This window comes from Hippopotamus amphibius, chromosome 12 (assembly GCF_030028045.1).
Source record: "Hippopotamus amphibius kiboko isolate mHipAmp2 chromosome 12, mHipAmp2.hap2, whole genome shotgun sequence".
Taxonomy (NCBI): Eukaryota; Metazoa; Chordata; class Mammalia; order Artiodactyla; family Hippopotamidae; genus Hippopotamus; species Hippopotamus amphibius.
This window is the reverse complement of record NC_080197.1, coordinates 71,565,750-71,586,448: the sequence shown is the minus strand read 5'-3', so window position 1 is coordinate 71,586,448 and position 20,699 is coordinate 71,565,750. Positions and strand designations below refer to the sequence as shown.

Here is a 20,699-nt window from a genome sequence, read left to right as displayed (position 1 = left end):
AAAAATTACATTACTCTTTTTTCTTTCTATGATGTGATTTCATACAAATTTATTTATATTGCACTGTATATTATATATGTTAATATTCCATTATATATTTTTAATCTTTCTTTTTCAACTCACAAATACTTTTTTGTACCAGCAAGTGTTATCATAGCAGGAATATTTCCTTTTATCCAATATTATGTCAAAACACTGAGAAAATATAATTAGTTCATGGCAGGTTATAAGGGAAACAACTCCAATTTAACAACACATAAAAGGACCTAGTGAAAGTTATGTTAAAATTGAAAATGAACCTACAAGTTCTTCCATTAAGGTAGTTTCCCATAGAATACAGAAAGAACTTTTAAATTCTATGAAACTAAAGATTTTCCTTTTCTCAGAGACAATTTAAGACACCAAGGTAGTCTCAAGGAGATCTGTCTTGACTTGCTGTTTCCAAAAATTATAACATACGAGAGGCCAAGGAAAAGACAGTTGAAATTACCATGACAAACATTACGGCCTGATACCACTGTACCTTAAGGAAGATCCAAGTTCCTATTAGTGTGGAAATAAAGTAAATGATAAAGAGTAGAAGGAAGGGTGTCACCATTTTCATGGCCCTTTTATGGGCCTCTGTGCTGGAGTCTCCCAAGCCATTCAGGTTGAGTTGGAAATTCTTGGTGTGTCTCACCAAGGAAAGAAATAAAAGCAGCAAAGAGGCCAGGGAGAGAAGAAAGGGGATAACATAGGTCAAGCTAAGAAGAATAAAATTTGTAAGATAGAAAATTTTGCTTGAATCTAAATGCAAACTTGTGTTTCTTTCATGTTCTCTATAGTTATTCATCCACAACTCACCAGGAGCATCTTACATTAAGAGGTCAACATACAATAAGAAGAAAGAGCCCAGGAAAAGCACAAGAACCACTGTTCATTTTCCACTTCCGCCAGATGAAAAAGAAGTGGGAGAAATTGGCCATCTTAAGAAAGTAGAATGTGCTTAGGCAGTTCTACTAGGTAGTTAAGTGATTCATTAGTGCCCACAGAAGAGTAGTCACCTTTGCTAGTCTGCCAGTGGCATACAGATGTGGAGGTAACCCCACTATAAATGAATCCAGTAGTGTTGCCCACAGTAGAATGATTCTGGCCACAGCCAAGCAGGTAAGGATAAAATCAACTGATGAGACCTTCCCCTTCTTGACCCACTCGATGCAGTTTGCCAGTCCAATGAACCCATTTCCCAGCACTCCTAAGACAAGTTCTCCTGTTGCCACTATTAGAAAGGAAACCTTCATTTCAACTGACATTTTTATGAAAATATTTCTAATGTTGTGCTTCACTGATAACTTTATAGTTAAACAGTTGCAGACTGACATCTGTTTATGATGCTCTCTTTAGTGTTTTCATCATAATTCCAGAAAGTACAGCCAAAATTCTGCTATGTCATTTAGTCGCAAGATCTTCACAAAAAGATTTTACTCTATCTATATTGTAATTCCAGTGCTATATGTAACAGTTCTGTTAACAGATACAAAGCTTCGCATATAGCTTTTTTATGACTTAGTCAGTTGCTATATAATTTCCAGAGTAAAAACTAATGATGTCCGCTTATACTTGATATCAGCTGCAGTTTCCCATTTGTGCTAATGACTAAAAGAATGAAGCCAGGTATGTAAACATGCAAATAGGAGAGAGATTGTTTTCTACTAATTTGCACTTTCATCTTCCCTGAGCCATTCATGTGAAGGCAAATATTTTGTATTTTGAATAGGAATTGCTAGAAAAACACTTATATAATTCAGTTTTTATTTGTCACTCATCAATAAGATCCTTCTATCTATCAAGTATTTGTTGATTTAATTTGATTTATAGGAATAATTTAAGGAAATTATTTTTAGTTCAAATTGCACACCCAAGTCCTAGGACAAATAACTAGAAATATTAGAACTGAATATTGTAGTCACTAAGTCAGAAATTGTAAGCATGATAGACTGGCAATATACATGAGGAGGCTACAAACGCTCCAGTGCAAAATCAATTATGATTCTTTATGAAGACATGAACATGTAGTGTGAACTTGAATCCTTTGAAATTTATGAAGAAATAGAAAAAAAACTCAAGACTGATATAAGGGTGTATACATATTATACAAATGACATGAACAAGCTACACCGTGCTTCTAAATGGAGGAATTTCTTTTGTTTTACAGTAATTTGTAGCTATTTCAATTGAAGTGTGACTAAGTGCCCTCCCACTTGCATGTCCTCAATTCCACATTCTCCTTCGCTTGCTGGGCTATGAAGTGATAACATTTCCCAGCCTCCCTTACAGATGTTTGTGGCAATGTGATCAAAATCTGAACAATGTCATGTAAGTGAAAATTATGTGCACTATTTTTAGGCTTGTCCCCAAAAAATCTCCCCATGCACAGTCCTCCCTATGCCTTTTTCTCCCAGCTTCTTTGAATGGAGATAACCCCAAGCAATCTTGAAAGCCATGTGTTAAAGATAACAGACTTCTTTTTTCCTTTTTTTAAATTAATTTTTATTGGGCTATAGTTGCTTTACAATGCATGTTAGTTTCTGCTGTACAGCAAAGTGAATTAGTTATACATATACACATATCACATCTTTTTCAGATTTCCCTGCCATCCAGGTTACCACAGAGCACTGAGTAGAGCTTCCCACGCAACGCAGTAGGTTCTCCTTAGTTATCTATTTTATACAGAGTAGTGTATATATGTAATCCTAATCTCCCAATTCATCCCACCCCACCTACTCCCTTGGTATCCATAACTTTTTTCTCTACATCTGTGCTTCTATTTCTGCTTTGCTAATAAGTTCATCTGTACCATTTTTCTAGATTCCACATATAAGCGATATTACATGATATTTGTTTTTCTCTTTCTGACTTACTTCACTCTATATGACAGTCTCTAGGTCCATCCACATCTCTGCAAATGGCACAATTTTGTTCCTTTACATGGCTGAGTAATATTCCATTGTATATATGTGCCACATCTTTATCCATTCTTCTGTTGATGGGCATTTAGGTTGCTTCCATGTCCTGGCTGTTGTAAATAGTGCCGCAATGAACATTGGAGTGCATGTGTCTTTTTGAATCATGGTGTTCTCTGGGTATATGCCCAAGAGTGGGATTGCTGGGTCATGTGGTAGTTCTATTTTTAGTTTTTTAAGGAACCTCCATAATGTTTTCCATAGTGGCTGTACCAGTTTACATTCCCACCAGCAGTGTAGTAGGGTTCCCTTTTCTCTTCATCCTCTCCAGCTTTTATTGTTTACAGGTTTTCTGATGACTGCCATTCTGATGGTGTGAGGTGATACCTCATTGTAGTTTTGATTTACCTTTCTCTAATAATTAGTGATGTTGAGCATCTTTTCATGCGTTTGCTGGTCATTAAAGATGGCAAACTTTTGATTAGCCTAATTCCCTGGATAACTGCCTAGAGAAGCCTGCTCATATATCAAAACTCTTAAAAGGGAAATATTAAATGTATGCTGTGTTTGATTCACTTTATGCTTTAGAGTCAATTTGTGACAGCAGTTTGTCTCCCCAGTCTAATGCAGAAATTGGAATTGAGACTGTGTAGATTTGTATAGAAGCATTTGAATGGTGAGGAAACAGAGCTAGGAAATCCAGGTGACCTGCAGACTTTGTGATGAGTTTCATTTTAATTGGTTTCCAGCCTTCATGGGGTTTTTAATCCAATTAGTCATTAGAATATCATTTGGATGAACTCTTCTATAGGCTGACTTTTATGTCCTGGGTAGTCAGCAGGAAACAGGATAAATATGATCTCCACATTGTTGAGCTTATATTCTGTTGGGGCAGACAGATGATTAAAAACAATGAATAAATCAGATGTGGAAATGATTTATCTTAAGGTTTAGATAATGTTGTTACAATTTCATAACACCAAGAATATAGACATGTAAGTTGAGTTTTTGAACAAAGTTATACATTTCTTTCCTGTAGTGAAACTTGCTTTTGATACTATGTCAACACACTTTCTATTTCTTCATTTGCCATAAGACTGTAATAAGACACATATTGAAGACATTTTCTGTAACCATTACATAATCATACATACAATTTTAATAAATGCAGAAAAGTCATTGAGTTATGCATCATAATTTTTTACTATTCTTATAGTGAATGTATTTTTAAGGAAGGGAAGATCTGAGTCTTCTTGTCTGAAGTTTAAAAGAAATTTTTAGGTAGCAAAATGGAGGAAATGATTGGCACTTCAGAGGCCCAAAAGAGAACCTGAGTAATTTGACATTAGATTTCACCTTCTAAAAAGGCCTTTTTAATTCAAAAATTTTAAGAAATGACTCTCTTAACTGCATGTGGAAATATTGCAGCACTGAAAACGTCATGATTTTTTTTTCTTCATCCCAATTTTAGAACTTCATTTTATTCTATGCTTTTCCCCTATATGTAAAAATCTAATATTCTTCAGTATGGTTGATTGTACACATATATATTATATTCAAAATCTGTTTGTTACTTCTGAATTTAAGATGGTCCTCCTTTCCTAACAACATTTCTAATTATTTTCTATTAACTACAAAGTAAGAATTCATCATTGGAATAATATCAATCCCAAACATACATTCTCAATATGTGATTTAGAATTGAATAGCCTTACAATCCAAATGATTGGATATATGTGAAAAACACATTGCTTCATAATCCTGATAAATTACACAATAGTTTGTAAAATTAGATTGCTTATCAGAAAAATATTGGTTAATGGTAAGGTAATCTTATCATCTTTCTTACATCTTTCATAAACACACACATATACTTTTTGTGACAAGATTAGGTAAAAGACTTTTCTAGGTAAACCTTTGGAAGTTGCTCAATTATATACACATTTCAAAAAGCAGTAGAAAGTATAAAACGTTACAGACCCCATCTGTTCATTTTTTGCTAGAAGACACACGATCCCCACCTATTTCCTATCTTTCAGCCAGCACCCCAGCTGCCACAGAAACAACAGAAAGGCCTGTGCTAACTTCCTGTTTCCCCAAATTAGGATAAACGAGTGCACTGAAGGATAAGTGATTTCAACAGCCAGGAAAAGCAAGAGGAAGGGTTCCTTACGCAGCTTGTTAGAACTCCAAACTGATATGATTAGAGTCAGGAAGTAAATGGCAAATAGCAAGAGAAAAGAGATCACAGTTTGCATGGCTTTTGTATGGACCTTGGTACTGGGATCTTGGGATCCTTTGTCATTGAGCTGCATCTTCCCGAGATGTCTCAACAGAGAAAAGATTAGCAGCAGAAAAGACGTCAGGGACATAGAAAACGGTATGAGGTCTGCTACTGTGAAGAGAGTCACATGTGAAAGCTGTAAAATGTCCCTCAGTTTGGTCTTTTGAGTGATGTTTCCTTCGTATACATTTCTCTGGAGTGTTTCATTTATGCTTACCACTGTAACATGAAAAACCAAAAAGAATGAAGCCCCTAGCAGTATCATGTGAACTACACTTTCAACTCTCCATTTCAGGTGAAGAAAAATTCGGCTGGAGAAATGGGCTATTTTGAACACATAAAACATGCTGAGGCTGGTAGCAAGCCAGGTGCTACAATGGTTGCTTACTGTCCAGGCAACATAAGCAAAAATTCTTCCCTTTAAATTATATAAAGCTGGATTAAACACAATTGCATACCAATTTAGTAACATTACCCAGAGCAAACCAATTCTGGAGACTGCCAGAGCAGTGAGAATCCCATCAACTGAGGAGATCTTTTGTCTCTTCACCCAGTCAATGCAGTTCACCAGTGCTATGAAACCACTGGCAAAATTTCCCAGAACAAATTGTGTCATTACTAGGATGGAAAAAATGCTCAATAGTAAAGTTATTATGTACAGAAAAAAAGCAAAGTCTGATTATCGCTGTTGTGATAATCCTTCAATATTGTGATATAATGTTGTGATTCCTTCAATATTCTGACCTTAAATTCTTTGTGAAGCTGATTTCTGGATGTGCCCTGAAGTTCTTGTTTCCTTAAAATTCTGTGACCAATGTCAAATAGGAAAGCACCAGGAAATAATAATGAAAGACTGCAATGCTGTCTTGATGATACATTGTTATTCCCTAATAGCTCAAATTGACCCTATTTGTACACTCTGTGTCCTTGCTGTGGGATGAATTACTTCATAACTGATGTTGAAGTGAAAGATGAATTCTCATTTGCCAGCATGCAAATGAGGGTGTATTGTTTTGCAACTTTTCCCTCTCCATAACTTGTGTTTAACAACTTTAGTTATTAGTGAGTAAAACTTTAAAACCCACCCAACACATAGAACATACAGTGAAAGCCTAAACTATTATATGGGACATGGTCATAATGAGGGTCATCATCTCTATGAGTTTTTTTTCTAATGCCAGATTTATGAAGAAAGAATTCAAGATTTGTTACTAAAAGGGTCTAAGATTTTCTTGGGGACCCCAGGAAAGCCAATACATCATAAAAGCTGGTTGTTAATAACTAATACTTATGTAAAACTTTATTGTTTACAAGCTCATACACACACACACAAGCTCACACAAACACACATCCATCTCATGGATGGAATTACTGTCTTGTAATTTCCAAAACAGAACTGAGTCTCATTGAGGTCCTCTATGTTTAAATTACTTTCTCCCAGCAGGCTTTTCATCCCATTATTAATAGCTATCAAAAATAACTCACATGCTTAGGTCTTTCATAAAGTTTCTCTTTTAAATCTGTTTAATATTTAAATATTGATATTTAATTAAAATATTCAAAAATTTGTCAATATTTCTTGGGCACTTCAAAAGAACATATGTTTTCCATTACACATTCTAAACTTTTCTATGTATGAATATTCAGTTTTATTTTTCTCCATTTAATTCATATTTGACTATTGGAACTTTTTAAAGATGAACAGATGTTAAAATCAGGCAGCATCTTTGGATTTTATTGTTTCAACTTTTACAGTATGTGTTTCAAATGAGAGGATCTTGGAGTCGGACTGCCAGGATGGAAAACCCAGATTCCCTGCTTAATAGACCTCTGTTTTAAAACTACTGTCCGCTTCAGTATAATCATCAGTAAAATGCAGGTAACAGTGATATCCTCTTCCAGTGGTCTTTGTGAGGATTTAGTACATTATTTGTGTAAACTGCCTTCAATTTTGCTGCCTGGTATAGAGCAGGCACAGAGATTGTCACTTATTCATTTGTTCCTGTGTTATTTGATACTTCAAAGTTAACCTGCTAGAACTTCTACTTATGAGTCGAACATAGCAAGTTGAAAAAAAAAGTCAAGATTTCCTCCTAAAACAACCAGGATAAGGGGAATAAATTGCTGAAATTTTATTTTAAATTCATCAGAGAGCTGTGTAAGGAAGGAGGGCAACTGAACTAAAATCTGGAATGAGGAGAGTCTTTCCAGGTAAAGAGATGATCTACATATTCAGGACCAACCCTATCAAATCCCACAAGACTCTCTTTGCAGAAAGGGTAAAACTAATCTTAAAATGTATATGGAAATGCAAAGATCCCAGAAGAGCCAAAATAATCTTTTTAAAAAAGAACAAATTTGGGGGATTGCTTTTCCTGGTATCAAAGCTCACTACTAAACCTTATTAATGAAAATAATGTACTACTCTCATGAAGACAGACATTTATAACAGTGAAGCACAACTGACAATCCAGATTAACATTTACGTTCATGGTCAATTGATTTCAAAAAAGATATCGGGGGGGGGGGGGGATGAGTCAAGATGGCAGAATAGGAGCACATGGAATTCATATCTCCTCACAAGTACATTAAGAATACACCTACAAACAGAACAATTCTCACAATGCACCTGCTGAACACCAGTGGAAGACCTCAGACACCTAGAAGGACAAGAAAAATCCCCCACAACTGAGTAAGCAAAAGAAAGAAAAAAAGAAAAGAGGAAACAGGAAGGGACCAGCACCCCCTGAGGGTAGCTAAAGGTTCCTGTACTCAGAGGAGCCCCCTCACAGCAGGGAACTCAGCTGGGACAGAGAGGGAGTTTTAGGGGACCAGAGGGGAATGCAGCAACTGGTTTGTGGAAGGCAAGACAGAGTAAGATCTGTGAGCATGGTCCATGCTGCAGCTCTGTGCATCCCAGCCTAAGTTGTGTGTCTCCTGGTGCACAGTGGGGCTTGGTCTTGGAAAGTAGGTTTGGAGAGCAGACCTGATGAGGGGACACCTGCTGGCTGTGAAGAGACAGTCTGAATGGATGGGAGTAAGGACCTCCACAACCAGGAAAGTTTATGGAAGAAACCTGGGCCACCATAGAAGAAAGGCGCCATTGTTTAGCGGCACACAAGGGGCAGGGCTGCCATTGCAACCTCCTTCTCCACTCACTGCCTCCTGCCTCTGAGGGCCCTGGGAGGAGTACCCATCTGAGCAGACTCTCCAGCCCCTCAAGGCAAGGCCTTCTCCATCCATATGGGCTCCAGGGGCCTGAGCACCACCTGTACCAAAACCTCCTTGGGAATCAGTCCTGGGCACCCTAGTCTGACAGGATCCACCAATGCTGGTGGGGGATGGGTACTAAAGCATGGGGTTAGGAGAGTAGACCCAGGGAGAGGACTGTTGTTGTCTGTATGAAGATGGCCTGATGGGAGTGAGGAGCTCAGCTATGTGGAGGTAACCTGAGGAGACAGGAGTGGGGAGCTCCATGGCCAGGAATGCTCCTGGAGGAAGCGCCATCTGCCTTGTAAGTGAGGCACCATTGTTGAGTGGTGCACAAGGGTTGGGGCTGCCATCGAAGACTCTCTTGCCACTCACCAGCCCCTGCCTCTGTGGGCATTGGGAAGGACTTCCACCAAAGCAAGTGCACCCCAGTCTGTCACAGATTCCTGTCAGTCTCTGTTGCTGCATGCACTAGAGGGGGATCCCACTGGAGAAAGTACATGCACCCCAGTTTTGGCTACCCTATCCCTTACCTGTCCAAGCAAGCAAGCATGCCACCCAGTCTGTTAGCTTTCACCCAATCTCACCTGGGCAGGGAATCAATACCTGAGGATGGCCCACATGCAGTGGTGGAACCAAAACCAAAGCTGAGCCCCAGGGGCTATGTGACTAAGGAAGAGGAACAGAAATCTCTCCATGCAGCTGCACAAGCCATGGATTAAACCCCTGTGATTGGCTTGGTAAACCCTGCATCTGTGGAATATCTGAATGGACAATGAGAGCTTCCACAACTGACTGGTCTAACTTTAGCAGATGTGGACTTTAGGGGAAAGTACACGTGGGAGTTGGGCCAGGTCAGAGTCTGAGCTGCTATCACAATGCCCACAGCGGGTCCAGAGACCTACCTAGAGGTCTTGGTTGCCTACCTAGAGGCAGAGGTTGGCTGTGGCTCACTGTGAGGACAAGGACACTGATAGCAGAAGCCCCAGGAAAATTTTTTTGTTTGTTCCTTTGTTCACTTATGTTTTATTTCATTCTGTTGTTGTTTTATTTTTTTATATCTTATTTATTATTTTTTTTTAAATTTTTTAATATATTTAAATTTTCTCTATTCTTATTTTACTTTTTCAGGTTTTTTGGGGTTTCTTTTTTGTCTTTTGTTTTTTGCGTTTGTTCTTTTATCTGAGTTTTTCTTTCTGGTGTTTTTTTCTTTGTTTTGTGTGTTTGGTTTTTTGTTTTCTTTGCCTTTTTTAGTTTGCTTTCTGTTTTTCTTTGTTTTTGTTAGTTTTGTTTTTATTGTTTGTTTTTGGTTTTGGGGTTGTTTGTTTAGTTGTTTTCTTGTTTTTTGTCTTTGGTTTTTTTTTTTTTCTTTGTTTTGCTGTTTGTTTTTGTTTGTTTGGTTTTGTTTGTATCATTTGTCTTGGGTTCTGTTTGTTTCTTTTCTTGTCCTCTTTTTCTGGAAAGCTGTGTTACGTGGCTTGCGGGGTCTTGGTTTCCTGATCACAGATTGGGCCTAAGCTCCCAGGGTGGGAGTGCTGAGTCCAGGATACTGGACCACCAGAGAATTCCCAGACCCAGGGAATATTAATTGGCGTGAGCTCTCCTGGAGGTCCCCATCTCAACACCAAGACCCAGCTCCACCCAACTGCCTTCAGGCTCCAGTGCAGGCCAAACAACCAGCAAGACAGAAACACAGATCCACTGATAAGCAGACATGCTGCCTAAAGTCATACTATGCTCATAGACACCCCAGAACATACCCTCTGATACAGCCTTGCCCATCAGAGGGACAAGACTCAGCTCCACCCATCAGAGCACAGGCACTAGTCCTTCCCACCAGAAAGCCTACACAACCCCTTAACCAACCTCACTCACCAGGGGGCAGACACAAGAAGCAAGAACTACAACCCTGCAGCTTGTGGAAAGGAGACCATAAACATAGGAGGTTAGACAAAATGAGATGACAGAGAAATATGTTGCAGATGAAGAACAAGGTAAAAACCCACAAGACCAAATAAATGGAGAGGAAATAGGCAATGTACCTGAAAAAGAATTCAGAGTAATGATAGTAACATGATCCAAGATTTCATAAGAACAAACAAACAGTGATCAACAACACAATAACTGAAATGAAAAATACACTAGAACAGTGGTCCCCAGATCTTTGGCACCAGGGACTGGTTTTGTGGAAGACAATTTTTCCATGGACCAGGGATGGGAGAAAAATGCTTTCAGGATGATTCAAGCTCATTACATTTATTGTGCACTTTATTTCTATATTATTACATTGTAATATATAATGAAATAATTATAAAACTCACCATAATGCAGAATTGGTGGGAGCCCTGAGCTTGTTTTCCTGCAACTAGATGGTCCCATCATGAATGATGGGAGGCAGTGACACCCAAAGTGTGTTGCTTATGTCCAGTCTACTCTGTAATCTCGTTTTGGTTGCTGTCACTGCAGAAAACTCTGGCTCACGAAGATAGGATGTTGGAAATGGAAGCAGGCTTTTCAGTGCTTTTGTGGCAATCTCAGAATATTCTGCCTTGACTTTAATCCAGAATGTATGGAGATTTGAAGTTGTCTCAAACATACTTTTAAGGACACTGTCATTTGCAGTCTCAAGCAGTTGATCCTCTTCTAGCATAGACAATGTTGATTCACATGGCTTATTCACAAATGGGTTGCATATCCATTCCTTCCCAGTTCAGGGGTGTTTTATGGTTGGGAAGTTATGCTCAAACTCTTTTGAAAGCTGAGATAGGTGACCACGCACCACCTGGGAGAAAGAAGGCCCTGGCTCTGTCTCTTTCAAAATCTTTGCTAATGTTTGAAACATGTCAAGAATCCCAATGTTCACTCATCACCTCCATAATTCCAGTTTGGCTTTGAATGCAGCCACTTTATCTGCCAACTTGGACACAGTTGTCATTCTCCCTTGAAGTGACAGATTGAGTTTGTTGAGCAGGTTGAATACGTTACACAAGTAAGCAAGTTTTGCAACCCATTCTGTGCCACTGAAATGTACTGCCAGTGGTGATTGTTTTTCTGAAAGAAATTCCATAACTCAAAAACTCTGGCCAATGATCTACCTTTAGAAAGACATCTCACTTCTGTGTATAAGAGAAGATGTGTGTGTTCTGTATCCATCTCCTCACAGACATGAGTTAAGAGCATGTACTTTAATGTGGTTGATGATTTTAATCACATCCTGCAAAACACTGTTAAGTTCGGGTGACATTTTTAGGCCAGCCAGCATTTCTGTGTGGATGACACAGTGCATAGACTCACATATAGAAGGAACCTCCTTTACCTGAGTAGTGAAACCAGAAAGCCATCCTGTCATGGCAGCCACTCTGTGCATGTACCAACACAAAATGACTAATTCAGTTTTCCCAATATGTAATCATTCAAGGACTTGAATAATTCTGCAACTGTGGTTGTTGGTTGGCAACAAAAGTGCACATAACATATCCTCATGCACATCCTCCTGAAAAATATATTACACAAAAACAAGCAATATTTGTTGCCAACATCAGTAGACTCATCAACCTGGACTGCATGCCACGGTGATTCATTAATCCTCTCTAACAATTGTGCCTCAATATCCTCTGCTATTTCATCAATTCATCTAGCTATGGCACTAGCCAAAGGAGGAACATGTGCTGGCTTTTGAATTGCAGGCTTTCCTAGAAGTTCACGACAAATGTCCTTAGCAGCAGGCAGGATCAACTCTTTACTGATAGTAAAAGGCTTCTTAGCTTTAGCAATGCAGTTAGCCAACTAAGAATGATGCTCTCAGTGAAGACACATTTGATGAAGTAGTGGCCTTCAATAATTGCTTCTGCCACCAGATGCAGCTATACAGTTGAAGTACAGCAACTCATTTGCCACTATAAAGCCTGCCACAAGATACAGCTTAATTTTCACTTGCCACTCACTGACAGGGTTTTGGTATGAATCTGCAAATACTTGATTTATTTTGTTCTCTGTGCAGTCAAATGTCTCTGCTAATGATAATCTGTATTGCAGCCACTCCCAAGTTCTAGCATCACCACCTCAGCCCCACATCAGATCATCAGGCATTAGATTTTCATAAGGAGTGCACAACCTAGATCCCTCACATACACAGTTCACAGGGTTAGCACTCCTATGAGAATCTAATGCTGCCACTGATCTGACAGGAAGTGGAGCCCAGGTGGTAACGTGAGTGATGGGGAATGGCTGTAAATACAGATGAAGCTTCACTCGCTCACCCACCGCTCACCTCCTGCAGTGAGGCCTGGTTCCTAGCAGGCCATGGACCAGTTGGGAACCCCCGGATTAAATGCTCCAACCAAAGACACAGATTGGCTGAATGGATATAAAAACAAGACCCATGTATATGCTGTCTACAAGAGACCCACTTCAGACCTAGGGACACATACAGTCTGAAAGTGAGGGGATGGGAAAAGATGTGACATGGAAATGGAAATACAAAGAAATACAGAGTAGGAATACTCATCTAAGACAAAAAAGACTTTAAAATATAAAGACTGCTACAAGAGACAAAGAAGGACACTACACAGTGATCAAGGGATTAATCCAAGAAGGCGATATAACAATTGTAAATATTTATGCACCTAACATAGGTGCACCTCAATACATAAGGCAAATGCTAACAGCCATAAAAGGGAAAATTGACAGTAACACTATAATGGGGGGGGGGGACTTTAACACCCCACTTATACCAATGGACAGATAATCCAGACAGAAAATTAATAAGGAAACACAAGCCTTAAATGACATTAGGCCAGATAAACTTAACTGATATTTATAAGACATTCCATCCAAAAGCAGCAGAAAACACTTTCCTCAGTGCACATGGAACATTCTCCAGGATAGATCACATCCTAGGTCACAAATCAAGCCTTGGTAAATTTAAGAAAATTAAAATCATATCAAGCATCTTTTCCAAACCAACAGTGTGAGATTAGAAATCAATTACAGGAAAAAAACTGTAAAACACACAAACACATGGAGACTAAATAATATGCTACTAAATAACCAATGGATCACTGAAGAAATCAAGGAGGAAATCAAAAAATACCAAGGAACAAATGACAATGAAAACACAATGACCCAAAACCTATGCGATGCAGCAAAAGCAGTTCTCAGAGGGGAGTTTACAACAATACAATACTACCTCAAGAAACAAGAAAAATCTCAAATAAACAACCTATCCTTACAACTAAAGCAACTAGAGAACAAAGAACAAACAGAACCTAAAGTTAGTAAAAGAGAAGAAATCATAAAGATCAAAGCAGAAACAAATGAAAGAGAAATGGAGAACACAACAGCAAAGATCAGTGAAACAAAAATTTAGTCCTTTGAGAAAATGAAGATAGATATTGGCCAGAATCATCAAGAAAAAGAGGGAGAGGACTCAAACCAATAAAATAGAAATGAAACAGGAGAAGTTACAATGGACACCACAGAAATAAAAAGCATCATAAGAGACTACTACAAGCAACTATACGCCAATAAAATGGACAACCTGGAAGTAAAGGACAAATTTTTAGAAAGATATAACCCTCCAAGACTGAATCAAGAAGAAATAGAAAATATGAACAGACCAATTACAAGTAATGAAATTGAAACTGTGATTAAAAATCTTAACAAAGGGAGATCAACTCGATGACAGGTGATGCCTTAGAGGGCCAGGACAGGGAGGGTGGGAGGGAGTCGTGGAGGGGAGGGGATATGGGGATATATGTATAAATACAGCTGATTCACTTTGGTGTACCTCAAAAGCTGGTACAAAAGTATAAAGCAATTATATTCCAATAAAGAGCTTAAAAAAAAACTTCCAATAAAAGTCCAGGACCAGATGGCTTCACAGGTGAATTCTATCAAATATTTAGAGAAGCGCTAACACCGATCCTTCTCAAACTCTTCCAAAAATTGCAGAGGAAGGAACACTCCCAAAGTTACTCTACAAGGCCATCATCACCCTGATACCAAAACCAGACAAAGACTACAAAAAAATGAAATATCAGACCAATATTACTGATGAATTTAGAGGCAAAAATCTCCAACAAAATACTAGCAAACAGAATCCAACAACACATTAAAAGGATCATACACCATGCTCAAGTGGGATTTATGCCAGGGATGCAAGGATTCTTCAATATACGCAAATCAATCAATGTGATACACCATATTAACAAAACTATATGATTATCTCAATAGATGCAGAAAAAACTTTTGACAAAATTCAACACCCATTTATGATAAAAACTCTCCAGAAAGTGGGCATAGAGGGAACCTACCTCAACATAATAAAGGCCATATAAGACAAACCCACAGCAAACATCATTCTCCTGGTGAGAAACTGAAAGCATTCCCTCTAAGATCAGGAATAAGACTAGGATGTCCACTCTTGCCACTACTATTCAACATACTTTTGGAAGTCCTTGCCATAGCAATCAGAGAAGAAGAAGAAATAAAAGGAATCCAAACTGGAAAAGAAGATGTAAAACTGTCACTGTTTGCAGATGACATGATACTATACTTAGGAAATCCTAAAGATGCCACCAGAAAACTAGTTGAGATAATCGATGAATTTGGTAAAGTTGTGGGATACAAAATTAACACACAGAAATCTCTTGCATTCCTATACACTAACAATAAAAGATCAGAAAGAGAAATTAAGGAAATAATCCCATTCACCATTGCAGCAAAAAGAATAAAATACCTAGTAATAAACCTAACTAAGGTGGTAAAAGACCTATACTCAGAAAACTATAAGATACTGATGAAAGAAATCAAAGATGACACAAACAGATGGAGAGATATACCATGTTCTTGGATTGGAAGAATCAACATTGTGAAAATGACTATACTACCCAAAGCAATCTACAGATTCAATGCAATCCCTATCAAATTACCAGTGGCACTTTTTACAGAACTAGAACAAAAAAATCTTAAAATTTGTATGGAGACATAAAAGACCCCAAACAGCCAAGGCAATCTTGAGGGAAAAAAACAACATGAAAAGACAACAAAGACAACCCTCAGAATGGGAGAAAATATTTGCAAATGAAGCAACGTGCAAGGGATTAATCTCCAAAATATACAAACAGCTCATGCAGCTCAATATCAACAACAACAACAACAAAAACAAATAAAAAAATGAGTGGAACACCTAAACAGACATTTCCCTGAAGAAGACATACAGATGGCCAAAAAACACATGAAAAGATGCTCAACATCACTAATTATTAGAGAAATGCAAATCAAAATTACAATGAGGTATCACCCCACACCAGTCAGAACGGCCATCATCAAAAAATCTAAAAACAATAGATGCTGGAGAGGGTGTGGAGAAAAGGGAAGCCTCCTACACTATTGGTGGGAATGTACAGTCACTGTGGAAAACAGTATGAAGGTTCCTTAAAAAACTAAAAATAGAACTACCATATGACCCAGCAATCCCGCTCCTGGGCATGTACCTGGAGAAAACCATAATTCAAAAAGATACATGCACCCCAACATTCATTGCAGTACTATTTATAATAACCAGGACATGGAAGCAACCTAAATGTCCACCAACAGATGAATGGATAAAGAAGATGTGGTACATATACACAATAGAAAATTACTCAGCCATAAAAAGGAATGAAACTGTGCCATTTTCAGAGAGGTGGACTGACATAGAGATTGTCAAACAGAGTTAAGTAAGTCAGAAAGAGAAAAATAAATATTGTATACTATCACTCATATGTGGAATCTAGAAGAATACTACAGATGAACTTATTGGCAAAGCAGAAATATAGACACAGATGTAGAGAAAAACTTACGGATACCAAGTGGGGAAGTGATGTGGGTTGAACTGGGAGATTGGGATTGACATATATACAGTACTATGTATATAACATAGATAACTAATGAGAATCTACTGCATACCACAGAGAACTCTACTGAGTGATCTGTGGTGACCTAAATAGAAAGAAAATCCAAAAAAAGGGTGATATATGTATACATATAATTGATTCACTTTGCTGTACAGCAGAAACTAACACAACCTTGTAAAAAAACTGTACTTGAATAAAAAGTGATTTTTTTAAAAGGTATCAAGGCAATCAAGGGTGAAATGGGCTTTTATTTTTCCAACAAATGAAGTGGGAACTTCATTAGATACCCACATTCATAGAGATGAATTTAGACCATTATTTCTCCCCCAGTTATTCCCCCTCAGTCCCAGCCCAGGAGCCTTGCCTCAGAAACTGACAGAGCCGGCAGCTCCTCCCCAACAGCCCTTCGCATTCCCAGCCTACTTGTCCTCCCAGAACACAGCCCTCACACCTCCGAAGGGAGTAAGGGCCTCCAGCCTTCGCCTACAAGTGCCTCAGTGTCTGCTGGGTCAGCCCCCTTGTCAAGAAAGACTCAGGACAGTCCTCACTTCCAGACCTTTTCGTCTTTCATCCACCCTAGGCTTCGGGGGCCCCTTATCCAACTCTCCACTCTGGCAGGGTCCCAGGGAAGCCACTAGAAGGAAGAAGAAGCTTGCCTGCTCCTACAGTACTTTAAAACATATTAAAGTCTTTTCACCAAAAATTGCTAGTTCAGGAGCATTTTTCTATAAGAAACCAGACTTATACAATGCAAAATGACTGCTTCAACAGATCAGACCATGCTATACATTAAATAATTTTGATTTGAAATAGTCATATGTTTTTCCCTGACTCTTCGTGTGAAATATGTTTTATTTTTTATAAGATTTGGTGGTGAGAGGAGGAAAGATGGTGGCAAAGTAGAAGGACATGGAGTGCATCTCTCTCCACAGATGCATCAGGAATACAACAAAAGATGCAATAATTCCTACAGAAAACTGGCTGAATACTAGCAGAAGACCTTGGACACCAGAAAGGACTACAAAGATCCTGGCATACCTGGGTGGGGGGAAAAAAGGAGAAAGAGGAGGAGAAAAAAAAGGGGGGGTGGGGGGAGCTGAAATGGAGGAGAGATTACCAAATTTGGGGAAAGCCCCCTTATCTGATGTGGAAACCCCTTCTCCAACAGGGAATTTGATTGGGTCAGAAGGGAGGCATTTGGGACTGTCCAAAGAGGGTGAAGCAGCTGATCTATGGCAGACAGGAAAGAGTGAGAAACACACAGAGGGTCCATGACTATGGCCCTGCGTGTCCTGGACTGAGATGTGGGTTCACAGCAGTACAGGGGGTCTGGGAGCTGGAACGTGGGTAATGCAAAACTGGCCCAGGGTGAGAACCATTGTTGGCTGTGGGAAGACAGACTGAGGGGACAGGAGTGAAGAAATCCTCAGCAGGGAATGCCTACTGTGGAAAACTAGGCTGCCATAGTAGCAGGGTGCTACTGCTGAGTCACAAGCAGGAGAGAGGAGACTCTCTCTTGTTGCCTGCAATGAACAAAGGGCGGCCCCCTCTGGGCCGGGCTGTTGAGCACCGGTTGACAAGGGATAGAAAAAGCCCCCTCAGGGGCTGGCCTGGTGTGCCTGCTGCTGAGAGCCAGAAGAAGTTGGCAGAGCGGGCCATTTCTAGAGACATTCTTCTTATGCCCAAGGCCACCAGCTTCCCTGTGCAATTGGCACTGCTGCCTTTGCCAGGGCTCCCACAACCCAGGCAGGGCACTACTGCAGACTTACATGCAGGGGAAGGAGCGACTGTTATACTCGCTCTCTCCCCACACACTGGTGCCTATAGATGAACAATAAAAGAAGCTCTGCCAGTCACAGAGTAATACAAAAATCCCCTGAGGACAGTCCTGAGATGCCTTACATTGGGCACCAGTAAAGAACCACACTAAGGCCAGATTTCCTATACCTGTGGCTGCCGGCATCCCGGCACATTCTGCATCACCATAGGGCTCCTGTGATCCAGGCAGGGTACTACCATTGAGTCACACACAGGGAGAGGAGCCACTATCAAAGCCTCTCTTTCCCCACACACTGGCATCTGCAGATGAACAATAAAGGAAACCCTCACTGAGGCAGACCCATGAGATCCAAGGCAGCCTTAGGACCAGACTCCAGCAGCTGGACCACACACAGAAGCAGGGACAAAACCAAAGCTGAATGTCAGGGACAGGGGGACTAAGGAAGAGGTTCTAAAATCTTTCCATTGGATATACAAGCTGCAGACTAAATCCCGGTGATCAGCTAGGTAGACCCTATGTCTTTGGAATATCTGAGTAGACAAGGAATGTTCCCACAAATGAAAAAAGTCTAGCTCTGGCAGCTGTGGGCTTTGGGAGCAAGCACACATAGGAATTGAGCCAGATCAGAGCCCAAGTGGACCCCATAGGACCCACAGCGTGTCCAGAGTCTGACCCAGAGGCAGAGAAGGGCCTCTTGGGGAGGTGAAGGTGGCCTGAGGATCAAGGCGTGTACAAGGACATTTACAGCTGAGACCCCAAGGAAACAGAATTATTATCATTAATTCTATTGATTTGATCCATTCTGTTGTTAGCTCTGGCTTTTTTTGTTTTTGTTTTTCTTTTTAATTACAATCTTAGTCCTAAGGGATCTTCACGTTTTACAACATATTTTTTATTCCGTTTTTTACTTTTATTTTTAATCCTTTTTATATATTTCTATTTCTAGCTAACTTTTCTGTAGTGCTGAGTTTATCTCCCCATCTTCTTTTCTTCTTTAATACACTTCTATTTTGTTTTTTTTCTTTTTATATTTCCTGTCATAATATGCTCTTCTGTTGCTGTTTTATCCCTTTTTATTTTATTTTATTTTATTTTATTTTATCTTATTATACTTTTAATCAATACTATTGGTCTGCTCTGTTTCCACACTTTATCCTTCAGATGACACACCGCTTTGGTTTTTGTTATTAGTTTTTCTCATTATCTTACTTCTAATTATAATTGTTTGGGGATCTTCAGTCTATCTGGTTGTCCTCTTGCTCTTTGTTATATTTGGTCCATGTTTCTATTTGGTTCCTTTTATATTTGGTCCTCGTTTCACAATTCCTCTGGGTTTTTTTGTTTGTTTTTTCATTTTTTTTTTCTTGCTTGTTGGTTTGTTATGTTTCTTTGCATCAGTCTTTAGTTGGCACTCGTCTTAGGTTATGTTTTTGTTTTGTTTTGTTTTGTTTTGAATTTTTGTTGGTTATCTCTTTGTCTGATTGTGTTCTGGGGTTCTTCTGTCTGCTTGTTCTAGCACCACACGTTCTATTGGGTTCTGTTTTTGTTTTTCTTGTACATGTACATGTTTCCTTGGTTATTTGTTTGTTTGACTTAAACTTTTACCATTAGTCTGGGACTTGGATAGTCTTTTTTAAATTCCTTTATTGCCAGGACAAGCAACTTGTGGAGTTTGGATTCCTCAACCAGAAGTCAAGTCTGAGGCTCTGGGGAGGGAGCACCAAGTGTAGGACACTGGACCACTTGAGAGTCCTTAGCAACAGGGAATATTAACTGCAGAGGACTCTCACAGAGGCCTTTATCAGAGTCTAAGACCTGACTTCACCCGACTGCCTGCAACTGCCAGTGCTGGATACCTCACACCAAACTACAAACAAGACAGGAACACAAACCCACCCATCAGCACACGGACTACCTAAAGCCATAGTAGGCTCATGGATACCCTAAAACACACCACCTGACATGGGCCTGCTCATCAGAGGGAAAAAGCTCAGATCCACACACCAGAAAGCAGGCACTAGACCCTCCCATCGGGAAGTCTACACAAGACACTGGACCAAAACCACCACAGGGGGCAGAAAACAGAAACAAGAGAATTACTACCAGGCAGCACAGGGATAGGAGACAGCAAATACTATGAATTCAACAAAATGCGAGAAAACAAAGAAACACCTTGCAGGCAAAGGAGCAAGATAAAAACCTACAAGACCAAATAAATGAAGAGGAAATAGGAAAACTGCCTGAAAAAAGAATTCACAGTAATGATAGCAAAAATGATACAAAATCTCAAAAACTAAACAGAGAAAAAACAAGAAACCTTTAATAAGGAACTAAAAGAACTAAAAACCAAACAAACAGTAATGAACACACAATAACTGAAACTAAAATACTCTAGATGGTATAAACAGCAGAATAACTGAGGCAGAAGAATATGTAAGTGAGCTGGAAAATAGAATGGTGGAAATAACTGCCACAGAGCACAAAAAAGAAAAAAGCATTAAAAGAATGGTAACAGTCTCAGACACCTCGGGGACAACAGGAAGTGCACCAACATTCAAATCATAGGTGTCCCAGAACAAGAAGAA

The 20,699-nt window shown here is 39.3% G+C and overlaps 1 protein-coding gene and 1 pseudogene across 1 annotated transcript; both read right to left on the bottom strand.

Annotated features, from left to right (window-relative positions):
* Window positions 1–356: 356 nt before the first annotated feature.
* LOC130834020 (taste receptor type 2 member 42-like) lies at window positions 357–1,292 on the bottom strand (annotated as a pseudogene).
* Window positions 1,293–4,963: 3,671 nt separating this feature from the next.
* LOC130834019 (taste receptor type 2 member 31-like) lies at window positions 4,964–18,297 on the bottom strand. The gene is made up of 2 exons (XM_057704126.1): window positions 18,237–18,297; window positions 4,964–5,901 (listed from the first exon to the last, which is right to left on the bottom strand). Exons 1-2 carry the CDS (start codon window positions 18,295–18,297, stop codon window positions 4,964–4,966), a joined length of 999 nt encoding a protein of 332 aa, XP_057560109.1.
* Window positions 18,298–20,699: the final 2,402 nt, after the last annotated feature.

What these genes read in the sequence shown, in the direction of transcription:
- LOC130834019 (XM_057704126.1), bottom strand. Translation starts at nt 18,297, where the DNA reads ATGCCGGCAGCCACAGGTATAGGAAATCTGGCCTTAGTGTGGTTCTTT. An exon ending in GTTCTTTACTGGTGCCCAAT is followed by an intron (nt 5,902 to 18,236) that starts GTAAGGCATCTC and finishes AGCGATAATCAG; the next exon opens with ACTTTGCTTTTTTTCTGTAC.